The following is a 23841-nucleotide window of genomic DNA, read 5'->3' as shown; positions in this document are numbered from 1 at the left end:
ACAGTAGAGTGATAAAACCAATATTACCTCATTTAAAAGAATTGAGGAAAAAAATCATATTTTTATCAACATACTGCACCAAGATTCAAAAGAATACATTTCTTTGCCATTAAAATGCAATGTAATTCATAATAACAATTGTGATCCCAAGAGTTTAATGTTGCTATGATTTAACTAGTCACATTCTAATAAGAGCATTCACAAACATGTTCTCCAAAAAACAAGAAATAAGTACCCTGAAATTGTATTAGAATCTTTCTGATACATGCCAAATCATTTTTTTTCACAGAGTTAGGATCTATTTAGCCCTTCTATTCAAATAGCCTTATTTTTTCCTAGCTCACTAAGTTTCCATATCATATTCCAATTATCAATACTTTTTTGGAGAAATTTTCTCTAGGCCAAACTGAAGTGCACCATCTCACCCTGTCTGAATTTCCAATTTAGTTGTGAGGACACTCAGTTGGCTACAAAATCATCTCTGCTGTCTTATTCTCTACATTTAAACCAAACTGAAGCACATTAGAAAGCAAGCACAATGTGTTCAGATTATAATGATCAAGACTCCCCAGTGGATTCTGATCATCCCCAGGGTGATTTCAAACTTCCTAAAAGACAGAGGAGGTCTCCTCCCTAATGGGGTTCATACCTCAATACCAAACCATTCTTCAGTGCTTCTTGTCATGGACACACTAGGTCTCAGCCCAGTCCTCTCAAAACATTCCACAATAACTCACCAGTCTGTACACACTTCATTTGAAAACTCCCTCATCAATAGTCAACACTTAATAATTCACAATTCTAGTCAGCAGCTCAGAAATAATCATTTAGCCCAAACAACGTTTTTGTTCTCTGGTTCTTATTATTCTTCATACATGCTGCTTTGGGGGCACTCATGACCCTCCAATTTATACCTGGTCCACTTTCTGTGTTTCCACAGTAAGCTGGAGGTGCCATATCATATGATAGTCATTCTTGCACCTGTGTTTCTTAACACCATCTGGCACATATGCAATATATAAAGAATCTCATTTTCAGAAACTTTTCTGTGATTGATTATACCTTATTATACAAATAAGTTCATTCAACCTGGCTGTTCTTTAAAATATATTTCTAAATGTAAAATAAGGGTGGCTCTTTCTATTAAAGTTCCACAAATCAGTAATCACCATAATGTTTCTAAGGTCAGGAAGGCTTTCTGACATCTTGAAATACACTTTACAAATGTCCCTCTTTTGCCTTTCACAGAGAAATATGCTCCAGGTTTTATGACCTGCAGTCTCAGTGTGGAGTAGATCTATCTTTAGCCCCTGATGACTGCATCCACTCTATAACACACAAAGTGATGGCAGAGATGTTTATTTGATCACATTTAGCAGACCTTTTAAAAAGCCCATGTCTGTTTTCATGTGCATCTTTAAATACACAATGCATGCACACACACACATACACATACACACATACATTTTTACTCTCATGAACCCTCTCTCTGGACAGCAATAAATAAAACTGCAAAGTAAAGAAGGGAGGAAATCTACCATAAATCAAATATAAATTTCAAAACCAAGGAGAATATATCACAATTCAACACCCTTAGTCTTTAAACTTGAGACACAAAATGCTAGCCACCCCCAAAATGGCCACGTCTAGAATAATCAAGATTACAGAGGAAATCATTTAAATATAAGTTGCTATGACAGGAAACAGATTAGCTCATCAAAGAGACAGGATGCTCGTCTCCACTAGTATCTCAGTTATTTTGTGCATAAGTCAACTGCTTTGAGTAAAGGATTGTTAAGCTGCCTTGTGAGAGACCAACACAGTAGGATTAATAATAAAAGCAGGCACAGCACAGAACTACACCATGTTGTAAAGAAGGGGAAATCAGTCAGCAAAGGTGGAGGGTGGTGGACGGGGGTTTAGTAACACGAGGGTCATCGACGGAATGCAGACTATACACATGATAAAAAGAAGACTATCAAAGTAATGCTCACAAGCATGCTTTGAGAGAGTGCTCCTTCAAGATCATATTTTTCCTATGAAACCTCAACAATCCAACTGGATTGCTTGAGATCTGCTGGAATATATTACTTACTCAGCATTCCATCCCATGAGAGGCAGGATAACAACCTCACAAAGTATCTTCAAAGAGTTCTTTGGAACTGTGGATTTGTCACCTTGCAACGCAAAAGGCACTTTGTGGAGTCTACTAGGGACTGAAGATGGCAGAGTGTTCTTGCATTATGCGGGCAGGTGCCACTCAATCACAACAGGGATCCTTGCCTAACTCGGTTCAGAACTCTGAGGCAGGAGGAAGGGGACCCAGAGCAAAATAATATGGGTGACCTCGAGATGCTGGGAAAGCTGAAGGAATAGACTGGAAGGGGACAGACTGCCCTAGAGTGGTCTTTATCATCAGGGTGGTCTCTAGTTTGGGGGCCAACCAGTACATTGCGGCACCACGAGAGAAGAAAGAAGATGAGAAAAGGCGTGAGAGACAATGGTGCAGAGCATGAAGGAATAGATGCAGCCCATACGGTCTAGTCAGATCTCACTGAGTGTGGGATGACTTAATGACTCACTGATAAATTAATGTTGCTTTAAATCACCATATGTGAGGCAATGTTATACTCACAATAGAAATTTAACACACTGCCATATTTTTTTTAGAGATTTTTACAATAAAAGTCACATACAGGGAAAAGTATATTCACTTCAAAACTTTTTTCTTTTTGGGTTTTGCTCAAAACCCCTGGCGATGCTCAGGGGTTACTTCTGGCTCTACACTCAGGAATTACTCCCGGCGGTACTCGGTGGACAATATGGGATGCTGGGAATCGTACCCGGGTCAGCCGCATGCAAGGCAAACACCCTACCCGCTGTGCTATCACGACAGCCCCTCAAAAGTGTTTTTAACAGATATTTAACTGTTTAACAGATGCTCTAACCTCTGTATACCTTATTTCTAAAGTGTATTTCTGAGAGGCAAACAGTGAAGATCCTGAAAGAATACATCTTTCAAAGAATCAATGAGCACTGAGAACAAAAGTTGGACTGATTATCAAATTTCTCCTAAGAAACCTAGCAGAGAATCCCAATTTATTTGAAAATTCTTTTGAACCTGAGTGGCAAATTTTCTATCCTTAGCCTGGCAAGCTACCCATGATGTATTCGATATGCCAAAAACAAGTCTTACAATGTTACTGGGCCCGCTCGAGAAAATCGATGAACAAGGGGAGGACAGTGCTACATTGGTACCACTTTTCCTATTTTCTTCCCCCTTCCTCCTCCTAAGACTAATTTTGAAATGTTTTTAGATAAAGTTTGACAACATCTATTTATTGGCACACCTGCTACTGAGCATTTATTATGGTGATTAAAACTACTGAACTTCATTTTGCTAACTGAAATTTTGCTGCTGTTGAACATGACATTAATTCCCCTTTCTGGTCTTGTTTTACAGCTATCTGATTTAAAAACATAAGAATATGGTTTTGAATCCTTATTACTCACCACTTTGCAGCAAAGAGGCCAAAACCACCACATCAAACCAATGCCCAGGAGCAGCAGTAACACAAGAATAGTGATGATGGCACCAATTCCACTAGACTAGACAAAAGACAAAAGCAAGGCGGTCAGCACATCTTCAGGGCAAATCCCACACATTTTAAGGAAACACCAGGAAAAAAAACAGAACACGTATTAAATGTCAAATTTTATTTCACTGTATTCCTTTACATTCAAGAAATTCACTTACATCCTATTTTACATATAAAGCAGGTAATAATTTACAAAAACATCTTACAAAATTCTAGGTGTTTCATGTCTTAAAAACATAGGAAAATGACTCAATACTAAGATCTCTAATTCTTGTCTCTGGAGAGAAAAATGATTTTGGTTATAAGCATAATTACTATCCACAGGCAGAATTTTTACAGAATTCTCCAAAACTTTTGTCATGATGAAGTACTATTAACTATCTATACTTAAACAATAAGACAAAATACATCTCTAAATCTCCAGACAACTGACTAGACCAGCAACAATGGCTTTTTCTGGCAAATGGTTCATGCACAGTGCAAGAATGCAGTGTCCTATTTTTATCTCACAGATCTTCCTTGAACTCAAGCACTTCATCTTCCCGCTGGACGCCTTTCACTTCCTAACTGCAGCCCACGTCTCTCCCCAAGGCATCTGCCAGGGCTTGGACTCCAAGTCCACTCCGTTTAAGAAACTTTCCCAGGAAGCCTCCCTTAAGTTGTTTAGCTAGAAGGTTCTCCTTCTTGTTATATAATGCTTTGTTTCTATACTTTCATCTTTGCCACTTTCTCAGTTTGTTCACTTGTTTGTCTAAGATGAGCTACAAAAATTTATTTAATTTCGATTTTCTGCCACTATTCATTTTAAGCTCCTGGGTGCTGGGGGAGGGGGTATGTGGTATAATCAGCCTGTTCAATGTATAGTCCATGCTTGGCATTTAAAACTATTTATTAAAAGAATAAACTATACAGGAATCAGGCCGCAAGTGTGACAAACATGAAGAGTGCTCACTGAATAGTTAGCGTCTCTGAAAACTTTGCATCTCTCCTAAACTTTCTTGAGCCTACAATAAAATCTGGGGATGTGGTGTGTGTGTGTGTGTGTGTGTGTGTGTGTGTGTGTGTGTGTGTGTGTGTGTGAATATGTTTTAAAGGCAAGAATTCAACAGTGGGAAGAATATAGGAAAATAAATCAATATACTAGATGGAGAGTTGAAACTTTATATGGCAACTTTTCAGAAATAGATATACGATCATTCAACACAAGTAACAAGTATAATCCCAGAGGTCAGAGCAATAACAAGGGGACAGAAACCTACCAGTATTTATATTAGAATGGCATGTATTCAAAACTGTTGGTCTAGAGCTCTAATTTTAAGCAAGTAGTTTAATTTCCCTAGGCTTCTATTGTTGAATCCACAGGGGAAAAAAGTTCTCCCCAAAGTATAAAACCTTTTTTGTGGAAATTTCATTATTATTAGATATCTTAGAAAAATCACAGCACACCTGACACCTGACATATGTACAAAGTTCTGAATGATTTTCAGAATCATATATATATGATTATATATATATATATATATAATAAGCCAGGGGTAGAGAGATAATTCAAGGGCTAAGGAGCTAGCCCTGTAATTAGCCATCTCCCAGGTCAATCACTGACACCACATAAAGTCCCCTGAGCACAGAACCAGGAGGAGGCCCAAGCACCATCAGGCATGGCTCCAATCCCAAATAATAATGGTGGATGTGGTGTCGAAATGTTGAGTGTAATCAAAGTATAGAGAGAGTAATTTGGAAATCATCTGCCCCACAGGTAGGGGGAGAGTGTGGGATGGGGGTATACTGGGAATTTTGGTGATAGATAGTGGGCACTGGTGAAGGTACGGGTGTTTCATTGTATGACCAAGACTTAAACCCGAAAGCTTTGTAACTGCTCTCACGGTGATTCAATAAATAAAATTATAAAAAATGGGGGAAAAAAAGTAAAGCAGAATTCATGCACAATTCAATCAGCATAATAAGTGGCTGAATAAATAGCAGTACTCCTACAAAAAAAAGGTTCAAAGTCCAACTTAAATTAGAATAGAGCTTTTCCCCCCTCATAAGTATTTTTATTTTTATTTTTATTTATTTATTTTGCTTTTTTGAGTCACACCTGGAAATGCACAGGGGTTACTCTTGGCTCTTCACTCAGGAATTACTCCTGGCGGTGCTCAGGGAACCATATGAGATGCTGGGAATCGAACCCAGGTCGGCCTCATAAGTATTTCAATACCCTACAGAGATAAGATAAATGGTGGGAAACCTAAAAGACTTTCTAACATTTAAGCCACAATGATAGTAGCCTTTAATCCGATTATTTAATAAAATTTGAAGTTTAATGCATAATGATATATGCAAAAAAGATAATAACCACTATGTAAACTTTTTAAAAAAGAGCATATCGGTTTTGAAAAAAAAATTGCAAATTTGCAACAGCATAGATAGACCAAGAGGGTAGAGAGGGTAGTGAGCTACAAAATATTAATTTCCAGCGTAGCAGAAGTAGAGCAAGGGTTAAGGCACTTGTGCTGCCTGCCTCTGACCCCAGTTCGATTCTCTTGCACCAAACATGGTTCCCCCAAACAATACCAAGATTTGCTCCTGAACATACAGCCAAGAATAGCCCCTGAGTACTACAAGGTGTGACACAAACCTGCCTCCCTTTAGAAGAAAAGGAAGAAAATGAAAATAGTAACTACCAGAAGGAAAGGGGTTAAGTGAATAATAAGAAAGAAAGGGGCCCTGGTAGGGTAAAAAACTGAAACTAAAATTCTGGTGCAAACATGAAAGATGCTTATACTGATGTTAAGTTTAATTCTGTGTCCAGGGAAATTTTGTTCATTTTGTGGGGGACCATACCCAATGGTACTCAGGACTTAATCCTGGCTCTTCACTCAGGGATCATTTCTGGCAGGACTCAGGGAACTACATGGTATGGTGGGGGTTGAACCTGGTCGCCCGCTTTCAAGACAAGAGCCCTACCCACTCTGTATTGGTTCTGGCCCCTAATTCTGTACACTCTGATACCTTCATAATATTATAGAGCAAGGTTACTAAAACAGCCAAAAAAATTTTTTAACATTGGTAAAGACATGCCAGTAAAAAGTTCGGTTTGACTAATCAGAAAAATCTCAAAAGTTGTGTCATTTCCTTCTATCATTTGCTATTACCGCAATGAAAAAGACTACCATATAGTCCTTGGAAACTATCTCAAAACAAATCAATTTTCAAAAATACTGTGTTGCTAGCACTCTTTCAGCTTAATAAAATCCTCTAAAATATAAACTACAAAACATTAATTTCAAACATTTTCAGTAACTTATTAAGAATCAACCACACATGACCAATTAAAATTTCTCCTTTGAGTTCTAATTTTTCATGGGGATGTAAGAAGAAATAAACATATAACCTATTAATGTAGCTGATGATGTTATGGTATAAATTAACAAAAACTGACACCACCAAAGTACCATAGAATTGACTATTTCACTTACTCAATCTCTCAAAAATTAAAACTGGTGACAGAAACTTCACACACTTATTAACTTCATAGAACACAATCATTCACATGTCACCATTCCAAGTACACTAGACAATACTCCTAAATAATATTTATATCAAATTAATTTAAGATTTAATAAGAAGACAAGCACTTATCCAGCAACTTTGAGTACAGAGTCTGGTACAATGAAAATATAAGTTCACCATTATTGCTATATCCTAAACAACTAAATCCCTGTCTTGCAAAGTGCTGGAACTAATTCAAAGTATTAGGAAAATTACTCCAAGTTCAAGTGTACTCATATACACTGAATTTTAGATAATCCTGAACAAATCATGCAAGTTTTCACACTTGATCATGCTAAGATCTAAAATAAATAGGTAAAATAGGAAAATAAGAGTAAAAAAAAAAGTAAAATGAGGAAAAATGTAAATAAATAAATACAGAGAAAGCCATGCTATCTGAGGGGAAAATGTCAAATAAAAGGGGTTACAAGGGCTGGAGCAATAGCAAAGCGGGTAGGGCGTCTGCCTTGCACGCGGCGACCCAGGTTTGATTCCCAGCATTCCATATGGTCCCCTGAGCACCGCCAGGAGTGATTCCTGAGTGCACAGCCAGAAGCAACCCCTGTGCATCAGCGGTGTGCCCCAAAAAGCAAAAAAAAGGGGTTACAGGAGATACCCCGAACCTGTGGTTGATTGTGTATGAAATCAACTCAACACCCCCTTCCCTGTGGGAAGATCAAGCCCCAGCATTCTGTGAGATGGTGCATGTTCACGCTGTGCTCTATAACTTCCAGAAGTTTCTGTGAACACTAGACCTGCCTTCTTAGAATTCAAACTCTGTATCTAGAAATAAGGTCATACAAATTCAGGATGTGAATCTATGAAAGATTTGGTAGATGGTTTTCTTCTTTCTACAAATGTGATGTGCAGGAAATTTAGAAATGTGTGCTTACAGACTTTAGCCTAGATGGTCTTGAGAAGGAGTTCAAATTCTTGACTTTCCCTCAAAAAAAAAAAAACCTCTGTTAGTAGCACTGACAAAACATTATGCGCATCCAGATGCAAGCACACATTGATTATGACAATACTATCACCTCAACTGATTCCAAAAACATCTCTCCAATAAAATGAAAAATGCATACTTCCTAAAGACTACAGACCTAATCTTTATCACTTTTAAGCTAAGCATGATGGAAAACAGCTCGGAGGAAGCAAAGAACGTAATGCAACCTGACCTTGCAGTAAATGTACGAAACACAGCCTAGGGGCCCCGTCCCAGACACTGGCTCAGTTAACCGCACACAAATGCAGCTCTCCCCCTTCCTTTGTTTTGATTCGCCAGGCTCTTATCAGAGCATGGGTGACTTCAGTCATGAAAGGGAAGCAGTTTCATTGTTCACATCACTTTATAAACAAATTCAGGAAAGGTCAAACACTTCATTCCAGTCCTGCAAGCAGATACTATGCTGCAAACAGCAAACTGAGGAGTTAGATAAAAACCAGGCAAGATTGCTCATGGTTTGTAAAAGCAGAAAGTAAAAATCCCCCACTTCTGGTTAGGCACACCTTTTGTTAAATACCAGGCTGATCAAAACGCATCGAAGTCACATTGTTCAACAAGTCCTCATGAAGGCCAAAGGTGAGCTGGAAAGGCAAGCCTTGGACCAATAATTACAAATATGGGGGCTGTGCAAAGAAAGTACAGAAGAAACCTGTCAAGGTGGACACTGACCTGGGCAAGACCCTGAGCAGATGGACCTCCTTGCAGAAGTGTAAGAAAGCCCAAAGAGGAAGGGAAGACAGAGTTAGCGGTTTCTTGCAAGAAGAGAAAAAAGGCAGGTCAGCTGAAACACAGAACTTGAGGTCACCTTTATAGCACGTGAATTTGCTGAAGAAGAGAGAAAAGAAAGGTTTGTGAAAAGCAGTTATTCCAGACTAGAGTGACAATACAGAGGATAAGGCGTTTTTATCTTGCAAGTGGCCGACCCAGGTTTGATCCCCAACATTGCATATAGTCCCCTGAGCCTGCCAGGAGTGATCCCTTAGTGCAGAGATAGGAATCAGCACTCAGCACTGCTGGGTATGTCCCCTGCCCCAGAAAAAAAAAAAACAGAAGTTTTTCTCTCTTACAGGAAAAATTAGCCTTTTGTTCAATTCATTTCTACTTGCTGAAATGGAAACATTTCATTTGTAGGGTCAATTCTTATTAACTACAGTTCTGAGCAACTAGCATTTGTTCAGGACATTTTCAGATGTGCATGAAGATGAGGGTGTGAAACTTAGCTAGGCCTGCAGAAGGCAATAGTTCGAGATTCTGGTTAAGGCTATTAGGCCAGGGTCAGGGAGATAAGTACAGTCTTGAGCAAGCCCAGATTAAATTCCTAATACCACAATTCCTCTGAGCACTGCCAGGAGTGATCCCTGAATGCAGGGGCAGGAGTAAGCCCTGAGAACTGCTGATTATGGCCCCAAAACAAATGAACAAAAGGTTCTTAGGTCAAAACTCTGTTATAGCTTAACCAGAGATCTACTTGAGCTTAATATTAGAGTAGAAGTAATTTACTTTCGAGTAATCTTAAACATATTAAGCTTTTTGCTTTCCTTTGTTCTGAGGACTTTTTGGCCCCACCCAGCTAGTGGTTTGAGGAGTTACTTCTAGTCCCACTTGTAGAGGTACCAGGAGAGGTTTGGTACTCTCTCTGGTGCTCAAGAGGCTTGTAGGTGGATGATGAAAGTCAAGCAGACACCTCCTATCTACAAAGTATGTGTCCAATAGAACTCTGAGCTATCTCTTGGGACCCATAGTAAGTTTTGACCTTCATCTGCATCTCATTTCCTTTTGTCCATTGAAAACAAGTTTTGGCAGACAATTCAAACCTTTACAAATTATAACTAAAACACAAATCAAGAAAATCATAGATGCATTTAAAAAATATCAGAAACACTATTATGCATAAAAATAATGACAAAAAATAGGAATCACTCCAAAAAATGCAAACCAGCATGAAGAACATGTTGCAATTTCTCTAGAAAACAATTGATCATAGAAACCACATTAGAATAAAACAAGAGAAATGTTAAATAGGTCTCTACAATTTTTGAGTCCATGAATTTAGAGTTAGGGTTAAGAAAACACTGTCACAAAATATATGATTTCATTGACTGTCTTATTTGGGAATGATTTTAAGTCAGAAGTTGACAATCTATGGCCCAAAGATCAAATTCATGTACTCTAATTGGTAAAACATGCAGCAAGCTAAGAATAATTTTAATATTTTTACTATTATTAAGCTGACAAAAATTTAAAGACAAAAATGCTCTAGGAAACTCAAGTTTCGGAGTACTGATTTTGTTGCACACAATCATACTCACTTTTTTCCATCATGCCCACATCTGCCTTTGTGCTGTAATGGCAGATTTCAGTATTTGTGATAGAAACTGAATCATTCCCAAAGCTTGAAATATGTACTATCTAGCCATTCACAGATAAATAATTCCCCACCATTGTCATATGTAAGTCAAACTAGAAACTGGTTAAAAAGAGTGAACTGGGAGAGGTATTAGAGATTGAGGTGGCAGGGGATGGGGTGTAGGGAGAGAGTTAGGCTTGGGTTCAGTTCTCAGTTCTACTGTTTAGGTAGCCATAAAGCTGAAGTTGGTTGACCTCCCGAGTACCCAGGCCCCTAAGAACTGTGAATGCTGAATCATCCTTTGTCTGCTCACCATGTCATGAGTCCAGTGTGTTATGTTTCCCTTACCAAAGAAGCAACTTTGTTTTGCATCAGTGTTTGGTAAAACAGGAAGTAGCCTTTGATTCTTCCGTTGACTCATTGTAAACGTAAGGTATAGTGCGTAAGGCAGTGTCTAGTACTCAAGATATGTTCATCACACATAAATCACAAGATTTACTGTGGTCCAAGACAGTCAGGGTGAGAGATGAGGGAAGACATGTCCCACAGCATTTTGTAATGAGGAGACACACTTAGGAAACCTGAGAAGGGATGAGAGAAAGAACTGTCTACACACAACATCTATCTCCCTTTCCAACTCCAATCTTCAATCTCATCCATCTGAACCTCAGTCTCCCCACTTTTAAACCCTATGTACTGCTACTTTCATTCATTCATTTGAGAGGAAGATTTTTGGGCAACTCTCCTGACTGACAACTAAATTCTGGGAGAAGAATAATGAGCAAGACAGAACCTTAGCTGTCAACTTTTTAAAATTACTGACAAAGACCCAGAAGTAAACAGGAAATGACAGTTCAGTGAGTTAAGTGTCTTAACAGGGCCCAGTATGGTAAGAACACATAGAGGGCTTCTTTGTGAGATTTTCACAAGATCAACCAGTTGATTAAGTAATGCTGTATTTTATTTGGCCTTTCGATGCCTAAAAATGAAGGCATCATTTTATAATGAGTAATATTATAAGCCACATCCTACCTAATCATCATACCTGAACAGTCAAGAGACTGTATTCACTGCCCAGTATTTATAATAATATTTCCCACTATTATCACCTATTTTTAATGATGATTCAATACATCAGCAGGTATAGTTCATCGACTTCAGTTTCATTTTTTATATCTATAAAATAGTACTATTACTACCAGATACCAGAGGTGAGTTTAAAGACAAAAAAAGTGGTCAACATTGATGAGAAATATAAAATTATCCTCATCATTACCAATGTGATAAAGTGAATCATAGTATTTACTATCCTGTAATAACTGCCATATTACAGGATAAAATTCACAAGAAAAAAGAGACTGCAAGTCATCAAGCTGAACTCAAGTTTCAGGGTCACTGTGATTCCTCTTATCTCTTCTCCATGTCCCTGAGCACCTAAACTGCATAGGGCCAGAGTGATAGTACAGCAGGTAGGGCCTTGCCTTGTAAGTGACTGACTCACATTCAATCCCTGGTACCCCATATGGTCCCTCAAGCCCTGACGGGGTGACCCCTCAGCTCAGAGTCATGAGGAAGCCCTAACCACAGCCAGGCATACTCCCCCAACCAAACAAACAAATGACTGAATTAAATTTATAAGCTTTTCTTCAAAGATTTTCTTTCCAACTAAATATATTACCCCCAATTTGTTTGCTCCTTGCATGAGAACATTCTCCCTATTTCCTTTCCCTAAATTCTGCCCTTCTTTCAAGACCTGATCTATCCGGGGGACTTCAGACTATAAAAACTTTTCTTTGGGTAGAAATCCATAATAGGATACAATTAAGCACGAAGCCTGGATGACAGCTACATAGAATTGTGGCTTTCACATGCTAGGGGAAAAGGGAGCTCAAACAGAGAAGGGAGCACCAAGTAAAGGGTGTTGGGAGGATCCTCCCAGGATGGGAAATGCATGCTGAAAGTAGACTATAGACCGAACATGATTGTCATTCAATGCCTCTTTTGCAAACCACAGCACCCAAAAGGAGAGAGAACAAAAGGGAATGCCCTGCCACAGAGGCATGGTGGAAGGGGTGGGGGGGAATGGGAGGGGGGAGGGATACTGGGATCCGTGGTGGTGGACAGTGGGCACTGGTGGAGGAATGAATGGATACTTGATCATTGTACAACTGAAACCCAAACACAAAAATTTGTAAGTCTACATCTGTACCTCATGGCGTTTCACTAATAAAAATTTAAGAAAAAAAAATACAATGATCTGAGTAGTCTTTCCCTTCTTGCTCTAAAGAGCAAGAAGTCACCTTTTCAGTTATGTGCCATTTGGTTACTAATGCATGTCATACTACTTCTAGATCTGTACCGCCACTGAACACCTCTCTCTAGAACTCCACATGTGCTTAGATTCCAACTGCCTTACTGAAACTCCACAGGGATGGCCAGGGGACATCATCATTCACTCAACATTTCCAGAAGAGAACTTGTTTTCCCAAAACTTTTCCATCTCATGACAACTCATTCTTTTTTATTCTTGGGTGAAAACACTTGGTTCTAGTCTAATTTTTCCTTTGATATACACATCTAATCTAACTACACATCCCTAATGAGCTCCAGTGCTTAGCACAGTAGCCAGGACATGGAAACAACCCAAGTGTTCAAGGTCAGATGAATGGACAAAGAAGCAGTGTGACATATACACCATGAAATACTATACAGCTCTATACAAAAAGGTGAAATCTTGCAGTTCATTGCAATTCAAATAGAACTGTAGACTATCATGTTAAGTGAAATTGTTATATATAGACTACTATTATATTGAATTAGGAAATAAAACTTTATCCATGTACCACTGGGCCAAATAAAGGAAGGTTAAAAGTGTGTTGTTAAGGGGCTGGAGAGATAGTATAGCAGGTAGCATTTGTTTGGCATGTGGCCCACCTGAGCCATGAGAGCAGAGCCAAGAGTAAGCCTTCAGCACCGTCATGTGTGGCCCAAAAACAAATTTCAGGAAAGTTTGTCCCTGAGATTTATGGGCACCCATATGTGCTGACTTTGTAACTCTGCTGACTCTGTAACTCCCTCTAGACCCTGGAATTTTCCAGCAACCATCTGTACTGACTCTCTGCTAAGCCAGAGAAAAGTATGCTCTGACCCTGAGCAGGGTAAAAGAAGCTATTTCCCCCCCTGTTGATCATGTGACTGTAGCCATAACTTTTCGACCTCGTTGAGTACAAGCAATACTGATTGCAGTTAGCCTGGCATGCTTTAATTGATGCTTTATTTTACTACACACTGGAATGTAGCGTGAGGGTACAAATGTGATTGCAGTCTTTGAGTCACTTGCCAAGAATACGAGGCCTTGACTCACTGCACTGTGTACTGGACAAATAGAACTTCCTATCTATCTCTCCTATTTTGGTCTTGGAGACTCTCACTGAGTTTTGGGCAAACTCGGGTGCAGCAAATAAGTCAGAGAAAAAGAACAAATACTGGGTGATCACAGCCATCTGTGGTATACAGAGAAACATAAAAAGGGAACAGAGAGTATCAAACAATAATAAACCCTTTGCTTTGGATTACAGAACTGAGATTACCAAAGGGGGAAGGTGTAAGAGGAGAGAATGGAGAGATGGACTCAAAGTAATAAAGGGTGGAGGATATTGGGCACTTTGAAAATGCACTGATTATGTACATCAGAACCAAAAAAAATGTTAATATTATTGTAAATATTTCAAATGTACTATAATAATTAAAAAGAAAACAAAAACTGGGGCTGGAGCGATAGCACAACGGGTAGGGCGTTTGCCTTGCACGCAGCCGAACCAGGTTCGATTCCCAGCATCCCATATGGTCCCCTGAGCACCGCCATGGGTAATTCCTGAGTGCAGAGCCAGGAGTGGCCCCTGTGCATCGCCAGGTGTGACCAAAAAAAAAGAGAGAAAACAAAAACTTAGAAGGGCCAGAGCAATAGTACAGCAGGTAGGGCGCTTGCCTTGCCCATGACTGATCCAGGATTGATTCTCAGCATCCCACAGAGTCCCCTGAGCACCACCAGGAGCAGTTTCTAAGTGCAAAGTCAGGAGTAACCCCTGAGTATTGCTGGATGTGGCCCCCAAACAAAAAAAAGCCATAATAAATTTAAAACATAATTTAAAACATAATCTTTCTCCTCGATTGCTGAAAGAGTCACAGAATTTGCCTCTATCTTTCCATTTTGGTCTTTATCAGCAATGACAATTTTCAAACAGCAGCAAGAACGATCCTTTCCTTTCGAAACATTAAGCCTTACCATGTCACTTTCCAGTTGCCCTCCTCCTCACAGAGAAAAACGACTCAAGTCCTTACAATGATTTTCAGAATGACACACTCGGTCTGCTCACTTTACTTTCTCTGTCCACCTCAAGATCCCTTTCTCCAGAAAACTGGTCATCTATCTTGTTCTTTAAATGTGCCTAATGCCATCCCACCTGATATTGACCCCTAGCTGCTCCCCCTACATCAAACACTTTCTGAGGGTGGTCTTCAGGGATCCCTCCCTTACCTTCCTGTAGACTTGGATCAATTCTACCTTGTCACTAAAAATTACTTGGATCCATTACTTAGTATTACTTTACTCTCACCCCATGGCTGACATAATTCGTCTGTTTCTTAAAGTATTTTATTCTTAAACTGCCTCTAATCACGCTACACTATCCTGAGAAGTACAAAGATAAAACTATTGGAACTATAAGAAGTGAAATACAGTACAACTTATCTATCCTTAAAGTATAATCCAACCTGTCCATTCCAGAGTCATTTGACTGAGCATTCCGCACAGCCAAATTGTAGCTACGGGTTATAAAATGTCAAATTCCTGTGACACGAACAAGGTGAACAAAGAACATTGGGAGGTGCAAAACGGGAAGGAGGGTGGAGAACACTCTTTCAGTGAGCTAAACACGAAAACCCTATATACCACAAATATTTGTAATCTCAACCACATCCTGACAGACCAGAAAACTACAAATTGCAACATCCACAAAACCTGCAAATTGAAACATGCCTTGCAGATGAAAGGGAGAGGAAAAAAACCCTAGGAACTCTCAGAATAGAAGCAAGTATTTGAAAAGCTATCCAAGAAATTCAGCAGGGACTCTGGAGTTCCTGTGGATATTCAGTTTCTTTGTAATGTTAGCTAACCATGGAAAACACAACTACCCTTATTCAAATAATACTGAGCTGCTTCATTTTCTGAAGAAGTCTCTCAAGAGATCAAAACATAAAAACCAAAGGGCTCAAGAAATAGCACAGTTGTTAAAATGGGATCCTAATTCAGTCCCTGTCACTAAGTGATCCCCCAAGCAATGCCTGGAGGGGCCCTTGAGCACAGAGCACAGAGTCAGAAGTAGAACCCAAGACTACTGGGTATAGCTCACCCCCCCCCAAATAAAGAGATATAAAAACTATACATCGGGAAATGTGAGAAACTGCTTCAGCAGCTTTTAAAGGTTAAACAAATTTCTTTTGTTTGATGTGTAAGTTGCTTACTTAATAGAACATCAAATTAAATCATGTGATCACAAAAATAGAACATGGAATTAAATCACATGATCACTCCCTTGTCATGCTTTTTGGTTTCATGCTTAAAAATCTAATGGCACAATTCCCAACAATTCAAGAAATTAACAACAAGGAAAATCACTGTCATCAGTGGTATTTGAAAACAGTTTCAAACATTGCATCTTAGGTAATGTAAATGCGTCATCTCAACTAACAAATGATTTCAAACTGATACTATAAAATTCTCATGATCAATTTCTTCTTCACTTCAGAAAGCACCGATATTTAAGATGAGCAAAATAAGGCCACCTGCTAAAAAATAGTAATGACTTAAAGAAAAAAAAAACATTTAGACCTATATTCAAACACCCTAGTAGGAAAATACTATTCCATTTCTATATTTATTTTGTTGTTACTGTGACCATGTGGGATCTCAAACACAGGGATGAGCTGTACCAGGGAGCTACATTCCAGAATATAAACAAAAAAGTGCTTGATTTGGAAACGCTTACTCCTCCTTGATTTTGGCTTTTTGTCGTTAGTAGTTCTCTGGGGAGCACGTGGTGCCAGGGATCAAACTCAGGGATGCCCTCTATCACTTTAAACCACATTCTCTGCCCACTTATTTTGATTTTAAATGGGACTTTTGAAAATGATATATATCAAAGTAAAACTGTATATACTGCATTAAAATCCATTTAAAGTTGCTAGAGGGAAAAAACAACCATCTAAAATGAAGTTTAGACAATTTTTTCCTTACATTGTCATCATTACTTTCACCTTTTGCTCAAGAGCCAATATGTGGTGATAGGAATTTAAGTATCTCCACCCTCCCTCTGCACTATCTCTCCAGCCTGTAATGATGCTCTTTATGTAGAAGGAATTATATCATATCTTTTCTTTATTTTGTTTTTTTTTTTGTAGTTGAAACAACACTGAACACCCAAAGTCACTTCTGAAGAAGAATTACTTTTTAAAAAGCAATTTTTGGAAATTTTTTACTTACACATTCTGTGGCGGTCACTACTAGTGAGCTGGAGATGACAGATTTTCCTCCATTAAAACTTACAGAAACATCAAGAGTTCTGAAAGAAAATATAACAACAATAAATTAAAATCTAAAGTGTCAGATACTTTTATTCTCAAGCCAATCAGAGAGCCCACTTAAAAGAGTCTAAGTTTCTGATTCAGTTTCTCAGAACTTCTCTTTCTTAATCGCAGTTTTCCCTCAGTACCCCAGAGAAACAAACTCCTTAAGTAATCTCGCATTCCCAAAGGAAGTATTAACACAACAGATACAAGAACTCAATGAAACGCCGCAATGCTGAGATTATGTCAGGGTCACAAACATCTCTGAAGGGTGTCAGTACAGATTTTAGATGCCATTTAGTTTACTTTCTCTTGTCCCTAACATTATTATCATAGGATCATTACTTAAGAATATAAACCTGGAAATAATAATAAACTATTAGTATGAAGGAGGATTGTATTTGATTCATAATAATGTCAGTATTTCAAGTAATCTTAGTTATTAAGCTCTTAAAGGAGCTTATTCTGGCACTTAAAATTCAACATAAATATAGGCCGGAGCAATAGAACGGCGGGGAGGGCATTTGCCTTGCACACGGGCAACCCGGGTTCGATCCCTGGCATCCCGTATGGTCCCCCAAGCACTGCCAGGAGTAATTCCTGAATGCAAAGCCAGGAGTAACCCTTGAGCATTGCTGGATGCAACCCAAAAAGGAAAAAAAAATTCAACAGAAATGGGCCAATTCTTTAATAAAGGAAGAATTTAAAACTTTTCATGTTTATCCAAGTGGATAAAAAAGACAAGATATATTTGTAATATATTTCATTCTAATAAACAAAGTTTATTCCACCAGTTGAAATATATGCTGATGAGATCTTGAGATCAACTGAAATAACTATTTTATCTCCAAATTTCCATACGGTCTAATGTGCTTGTGTCAAACAAGACTGAGTTGAGTTGCCAGTATCTTCAAGAGACAAAAACCACCTGGTAATTATTTTGATGTATAGCTCAACTGAAAATATAATCATCACCTTCCAAAAAATAGTGATAGTACTATGATCAAAATATTATCATGCAAACAGTACTAATAAAGACTACGTTTATGGATTTCTTACAATAGGGAAAATAGTTTACACTAATATTCCTATTTAACTCTCACTGAGAGGCAACTCATTGACAGAACAGTAGTATCATTTCCAATTTCCAAAGGAGTAAACTAAGTTTATAAGGGAAACTCACCCACAAGTTGCACCTAACTGACTAGTGAAAGAGTTTTATTTCTACACGATGTTACCTTCATCACTGGCAAATGCTAGTGTCAACTCCAGTTTTTACAATTTCAGCTCTGTGTTTTTAAAGTCTCTATAGCTGTGAACGTGGGATAAGTTCCCCCAAACCCACAAGGAAGGATCCATGAGTGAAGAGGCAGGAATAAACCTTGAGCACTAATATGTGAGCCCCCCAACACACACACACACACACACACACACACACACACACACACACATACACACACACATTAAACACAATGCCAGGAATCCAGAAAGTATTCTACAAATTTTGGTAGAATTTAATTGTCTGATAGATTATTAAGAGTATCCAGGTACTTTGCATCCACATTAAAATGAATAAGGCAGAAAAATGGAGAGCAGAAATGAAAGAATCATCATGTACATTTTTGTTTAATTTGAAGAATTTCTGCTTTTTGTTGAACTGTTTTCCTAAATCTCAAAGTTAAAAATGCTTTTGAAATTGCTTTATGAATAACAATAAGTTATTCTATTACACATTCTATTACTAGATTATTAAACAAATATTTACAGATGCACTACAATAGTTGGCTGTGCTTGCCAACAGCAAATAAAACACAGAATTTTATAACAAAGGAATCCATTTCAGAGGCACAAAAGACCCTGCCTTGTTACAAGGAAGAAAACAAAGGTTTCCTGCAGGAACCTATCTTTAGGATGAATCCTAAAGAATCATCAGGAGGTAGTTTGGAAAAGAGATTAGAAAGAGATCCTGCAATATATGGAGTTCTGTTCGTCAGGACGGAAGGTCAATAAGGCACAGACCAGTATAGGAACTAAAAGTTATTGAATACCACAGCAATATATAGTGTGAGCATAAAAATAAATGTATGGCTTGAGATTGAAAAGGAGAGTAGTGGGGGAGATCATGAAGAACATTGAAATGTCATCTTTAAACATTTGCGATTAGTTTTAAACTAAGCAGAAATATTGAGTGAATTGTGTTTCATTGCTATTACAAAGGAGAGCAAGGCTCAAAGAATAAATTTCTGCTGTAGAATAATCAGTTAAGAATATCTTAATGTATTTCAAATAAGAACCAAACCAGAATTTTACTGAATGGTGACAATGAGGGTAGTGTGAAAAGGAAAACTTAGAGGCATTATGGATTTAAACATTTACTGAATAGCAGAAGCGAGAAAGAAGAAATGATTTAAGATGACTTCAAAGTTTCTGTCTTTTTCGTTTTGGTTTTGGTTTGGTTTTGCTTTTTGGGTCACACTCAGTCATGGTCAGGGGTAACTCCTGGCTCTGCACTCAGGAACTACTCTTGACTGTGCACAGGGGACCATAAGGGATGCTGGGGATCGAACCCGGGTCTGCCGTGTGCAAGGCAAACACCCTACCCACTGTACTCTGTATTACACTGTGTACACTGTACACTGTACACTGTATTACTCTGGACCCTAAAGTTTCTGTCTTGTACAAGTAAGTAAAGTCTTTCATAGACAATATTGGTGAAGGAGCAATATTGGAACAGACGTACATGAGTTTAATTTGGGAACTTCAAGCTTAAGGTGCCTGTGGGGAATGCAAGTGAGTTAGTAGACAATTTGATACTTGGTATTTGGCTAATGAATTTAAAACTATTTGAAAATCTTGCCAGGAATTTCAGGGGATAAACTCTCTTCATGTATATGTTTGTAGTATCACCACCTCCACAGTAAAGATTAAAAGAATATGAGAGATCTTTCCCACACATGAGATTTTTTAAAAATAAATACAGTAAGGAAACAACAAATGGGCCAAGTTATCGAAACTGGAGATTTTGTCTACAGAAGTGAGCTTGCATGGTGGAGGTGAGGTCGGAAGGGTCCTTGGGAGTGAGGCTAGCGGGTTTTCTGGTGACGGGTGTGATGCTGGACTGAAATGTGCATAAAATGAATGAGTAAAGTTAATCTCACTGGCTCAATAAGAATAATTTTTTAAAAATCTCATCAGGAGTTTGGGGGTTCTTCAGCAAGAAAAAGGAAATCTTGAGAAGATGAGGTTAAGTCAGAAATCCAACCACAGTGAACATTCATACCAAAGAAACTAAAAAAAGAGAAAGAATGGGGCTGGAGCGATAGCACAGCGGATAGGGCATTTGCCTTCCATGCAGCCGACCTGGGTTCGATTCCCAGCATCCCATATGGTCTCCTGAGCACCACCAGGACTAATTCCTGAGTGCAGAGCCAGGAGTAACCCCTCTGTATCGCCTGGTGTGACCCAAAAAAAGCAAAAAAAAAAAAGAAGATTAAAGTGATTATCTGAGAAGGAAACAGTCAAGTAGGTGAAAAAAAAAAACCAAAAAAAAATAGAAGATTAAAGTGATATCCGAGAAGGAAACAGTCAAGTAGGTGAAATCATCAAGTCACGAAAGATGAAGAGATGAAGGAAGGACCTTCTGAAACAGGACTACCAGCCCCAAGCAGATGGTGTATGTGGCTAGGAACAAGAACAGGCTGAGAAGCTCTAACTCTGAATTTCTTTCTCTCTTCAATTGACTCTACACTGTTTAGAAATGCCTGAAAACATCTAAAAGTCACACCTTACTCTAGCCTTAGGATACTTACATCAAAATGAAAGGATGGAAGAAACCTAAGCAATTAAATATAAAAACAGTGCTTGAAGTGTGTTTCATTTCACTCTCTTTTTTTTCCACTCTCCTGAGGCATCATGGTTTATGAAGCTGTGAAGGACAGTTTCAGGCACATAATGCTCCAACACCAACCAACCACCAATAGTGCCCACTTGTCTCCAGCAATGTCTCAAGGTCCACTCCATTCCCACTAGTCCCTCCCACCCCTAGTACACTTTCCTCAGACAAGCTCTCAGGTTCTGTTGACTTCTACCATTTGTTAATTCCCTAAGTGGAAATGATTCTCTAATGGATTCTCTCAACACATGAGGCTTTAGTATACCCGAGCACCTGTAGACCCAAGCTTTATGACCTTCCTGGGTCCAAGCACGCATACATATACCACCCAGGTAGGTATTGTGGGAGCAGCCCTTGGAAACCAAAGTATCAGTATTAAGGTCCCCCAAAATATTCATAGATAAATATGTATTTATGAATGCAAGAGAGTAGGTAGGGCATTTGCCTTGCACACAGCCGACCAGGATTCGATTCTCAGCATCCCATATGGTCTCCCTACCATCGCCAGGGGTAATTTCTGAGTGCAGAGTCAGGGGTAACCCTGTACATTGCCCGGTGTGACCCAAAAAGCAAAAAAAGGAATAAAAATAGTGGAATTAGGGATTATATAGATACACATAGATACAGAGGCATGTTTTTCTAAAGACATGTTGATGAGAATCTGTGCTGAAGAATAAAATTTTCCTAATCAAAGAAAAATGAAAATAATCAATTTTATTTTAGGAAAATGAATTATATTGAAAAATAATAATGTTCAATAAAATAATATTATGGCCAAATCAGACTCTTAACCTCAGTCGGCCATACCATTTATCTCTATGATTCCTGAGTATCAGATACTTAATATATTCCAGATATACTGATATCACACCTCGTCTTACCCAAAACACTGTCAAGTGTCTTCCCACACTGGTTTTTAAGAGAACTAATACTATCAGTTTCATCTGATTTAGATATTTATTTCATATTTGCCAGAAGATTCTGGCCAATGTTTTTGAAAGCACATTTAACTATACCATATGCCTCCTTAAATCATCTCTATCAAACAAGCTGTAGAATAAGGCTCTGATTCATTCTGTTCTGTTTTTCTTTCTTCACAATGTGTTTATGTATATTTACCCAATTTGTTCTGTTCTTCTTGCCAAATTACAGGTTTGAGATCTCAAGTACTGCAGAGCAGCTGTGCTATTGTGGCGGTACCACAAAATGTGGGTCAGAGAAGAAGCCCGCACTGAGGGACTGTGGTACCCCGCGTGGTAACCCAATCACAGACTAGAACACAGAGGATCCCAAGAACCTCACCGTCCCTCTACTCAAACTCAGAGAAGACCTCTGAGGACAAATGAACCACTGGCAAAAATTCATTCCTAAACCATCCACAGCCTTTTCTTGGTCAAACAATTTAATCACAAGGACATTTGAAAATGAAATTGTGTCCAATGGAAGAAATAGAAGAGAATAACCTCTCTACTACCACCTGTACATTATTTCTGTTTCAAGCATTAGTTCATATTAGCCTTAAAGCTTTTTATCAAATAGGGGCTGGAGCAATAGTGGTGCGGGTAGGGCGTTTGCCTTGCACGCGGCCAACCTGGGTTCGATTCCCAGCATCCCATATGGTCCCCTGAGCACCGCCAGGAGTAATTCCTGAGTGCAGAGCCAGGAGTAACCCCTGTGCATTGCCAGGTGTGAACCAAAATGCCAAAAAAAAATCTTTATCAAATAAAGACACTTAACAAGGAGAGATTTCTCAAAGCGAGTTAACTTCAAAGATCCATTTTCACAACATTAAAGAGTGAGCTACCTGGATCCGTTCACCCAGACAGCTTTCACGTCTGTTTACTCCATGACATCAAGTGCCAAATACAAACTTCAGTCCTGTTTACTTAGCTACAATTTTAGTCCCCGTTTCCATATAAACATCTTCATGTAAACCCTCTTTCAAACCCAAATTCACAAAGCCCTGTGCATTTAACACAGTAATCCTCCAACAAAATGTATTTGAGGAAGTAACATAAATACGAGAGAGGAACTGTGAGAGCGGGCTAATGAGATGAGACACATGTCCGTGTCTGCAGCTCTGAGACTGTGCATCTGGCTTTGGGGCTGTCTGTCTTGGGCTACTTCACTAGAGTGTTGTTAATTATTTAAGTGCGAGAACAAGGGGAACCATCACCACATCTGTCACCCTCACACAGGAAAAACCTTCACTCATTGTTGGCCAGATGTGTTTATTTGAAATATAGACTAACTAGCTACTTAATGGGTTCCAATCTTTAGCCAAAAGCTAATTAGGTAAACATATTAAGCATCAGTCACCTTACAAGGCTAAACTGTTTCAGTTGCGTGGTTTTTAATCCAGTCTCATAAAAGAGCTCATCACCTACAAGTGAATCTGAGAACTGTCAAAGGCAAAGACAAGGTCTGTACGACTTGAAACATACTTAAGAGAACACATAATGATGTCCCCAAATGCATTAGCAGATAAATTCCCAAGTTCTGTCTCAGTGTTACAATGCACTCCATATCAAACAAAAGAAGTAAAGGAATTTTTTTTTAGACAGATCTCCTTCCCAAAACGTTCTGAGTTTGATGATTTAAAACAGAAATCAGACACTGGTTCAATTTATTTTGAAGTGAGGTTTCAGAAGTAATGGCCAATAGACATCTTGAATATTAAAGCATTCATAAAAGTTAATAATTCAAGTCAACTTCAAACCAAATAAAACAACTCCCTTCCTCACCATGAAGGAAATTACAATCTTCACTCTCTAAACACTAACTTAGATTTCTGAACTAGGGATTTGTAAGATCTATTTTTTTC

At 38.6% G+C, this 23841-nt stretch overlaps 1 protein-coding gene across 2 annotated transcripts in view; it reads right to left on the bottom strand.

The window, feature by feature from the left end:
* Positions 1–23841, bottom strand: part of ANTXR2 (ANTXR cell adhesion molecule 2) — a 145201-nt gene that overhangs the window by 78094 nt on the left and 43266 nt on the right. For both annotated transcript variants that reach the window (XM_056111411.1, XM_056111412.1), the window contains exons 11-12: positions 17043–17121; positions 3514–3609 (exon numbers count right to left, since the gene is read on the bottom strand). In XM_056111411.1, the coding sequence (XP_055967386.1) occupies positions 3514–3609; positions 17043–17121 (175 nt within the window). The remainder of the gene's footprint in view (positions 1–3513; positions 3610–17042; positions 17122–23841) is intronic.

This window comes from Sorex fumeus, unplaced genomic scaffold (genome assembly GCF_029834395.1).
Source record: "Sorex fumeus unplaced genomic scaffold, SorFum_2.1 ptg000013l, whole genome shotgun sequence".
In the NCBI taxonomy this organism is placed as follows: domain Eukaryota; kingdom Metazoa; phylum Chordata; class Mammalia; order Eulipotyphla; family Soricidae; genus Sorex; species Sorex fumeus.
This window is presented reverse-complemented; position numbering and strand designations above follow the sequence as displayed.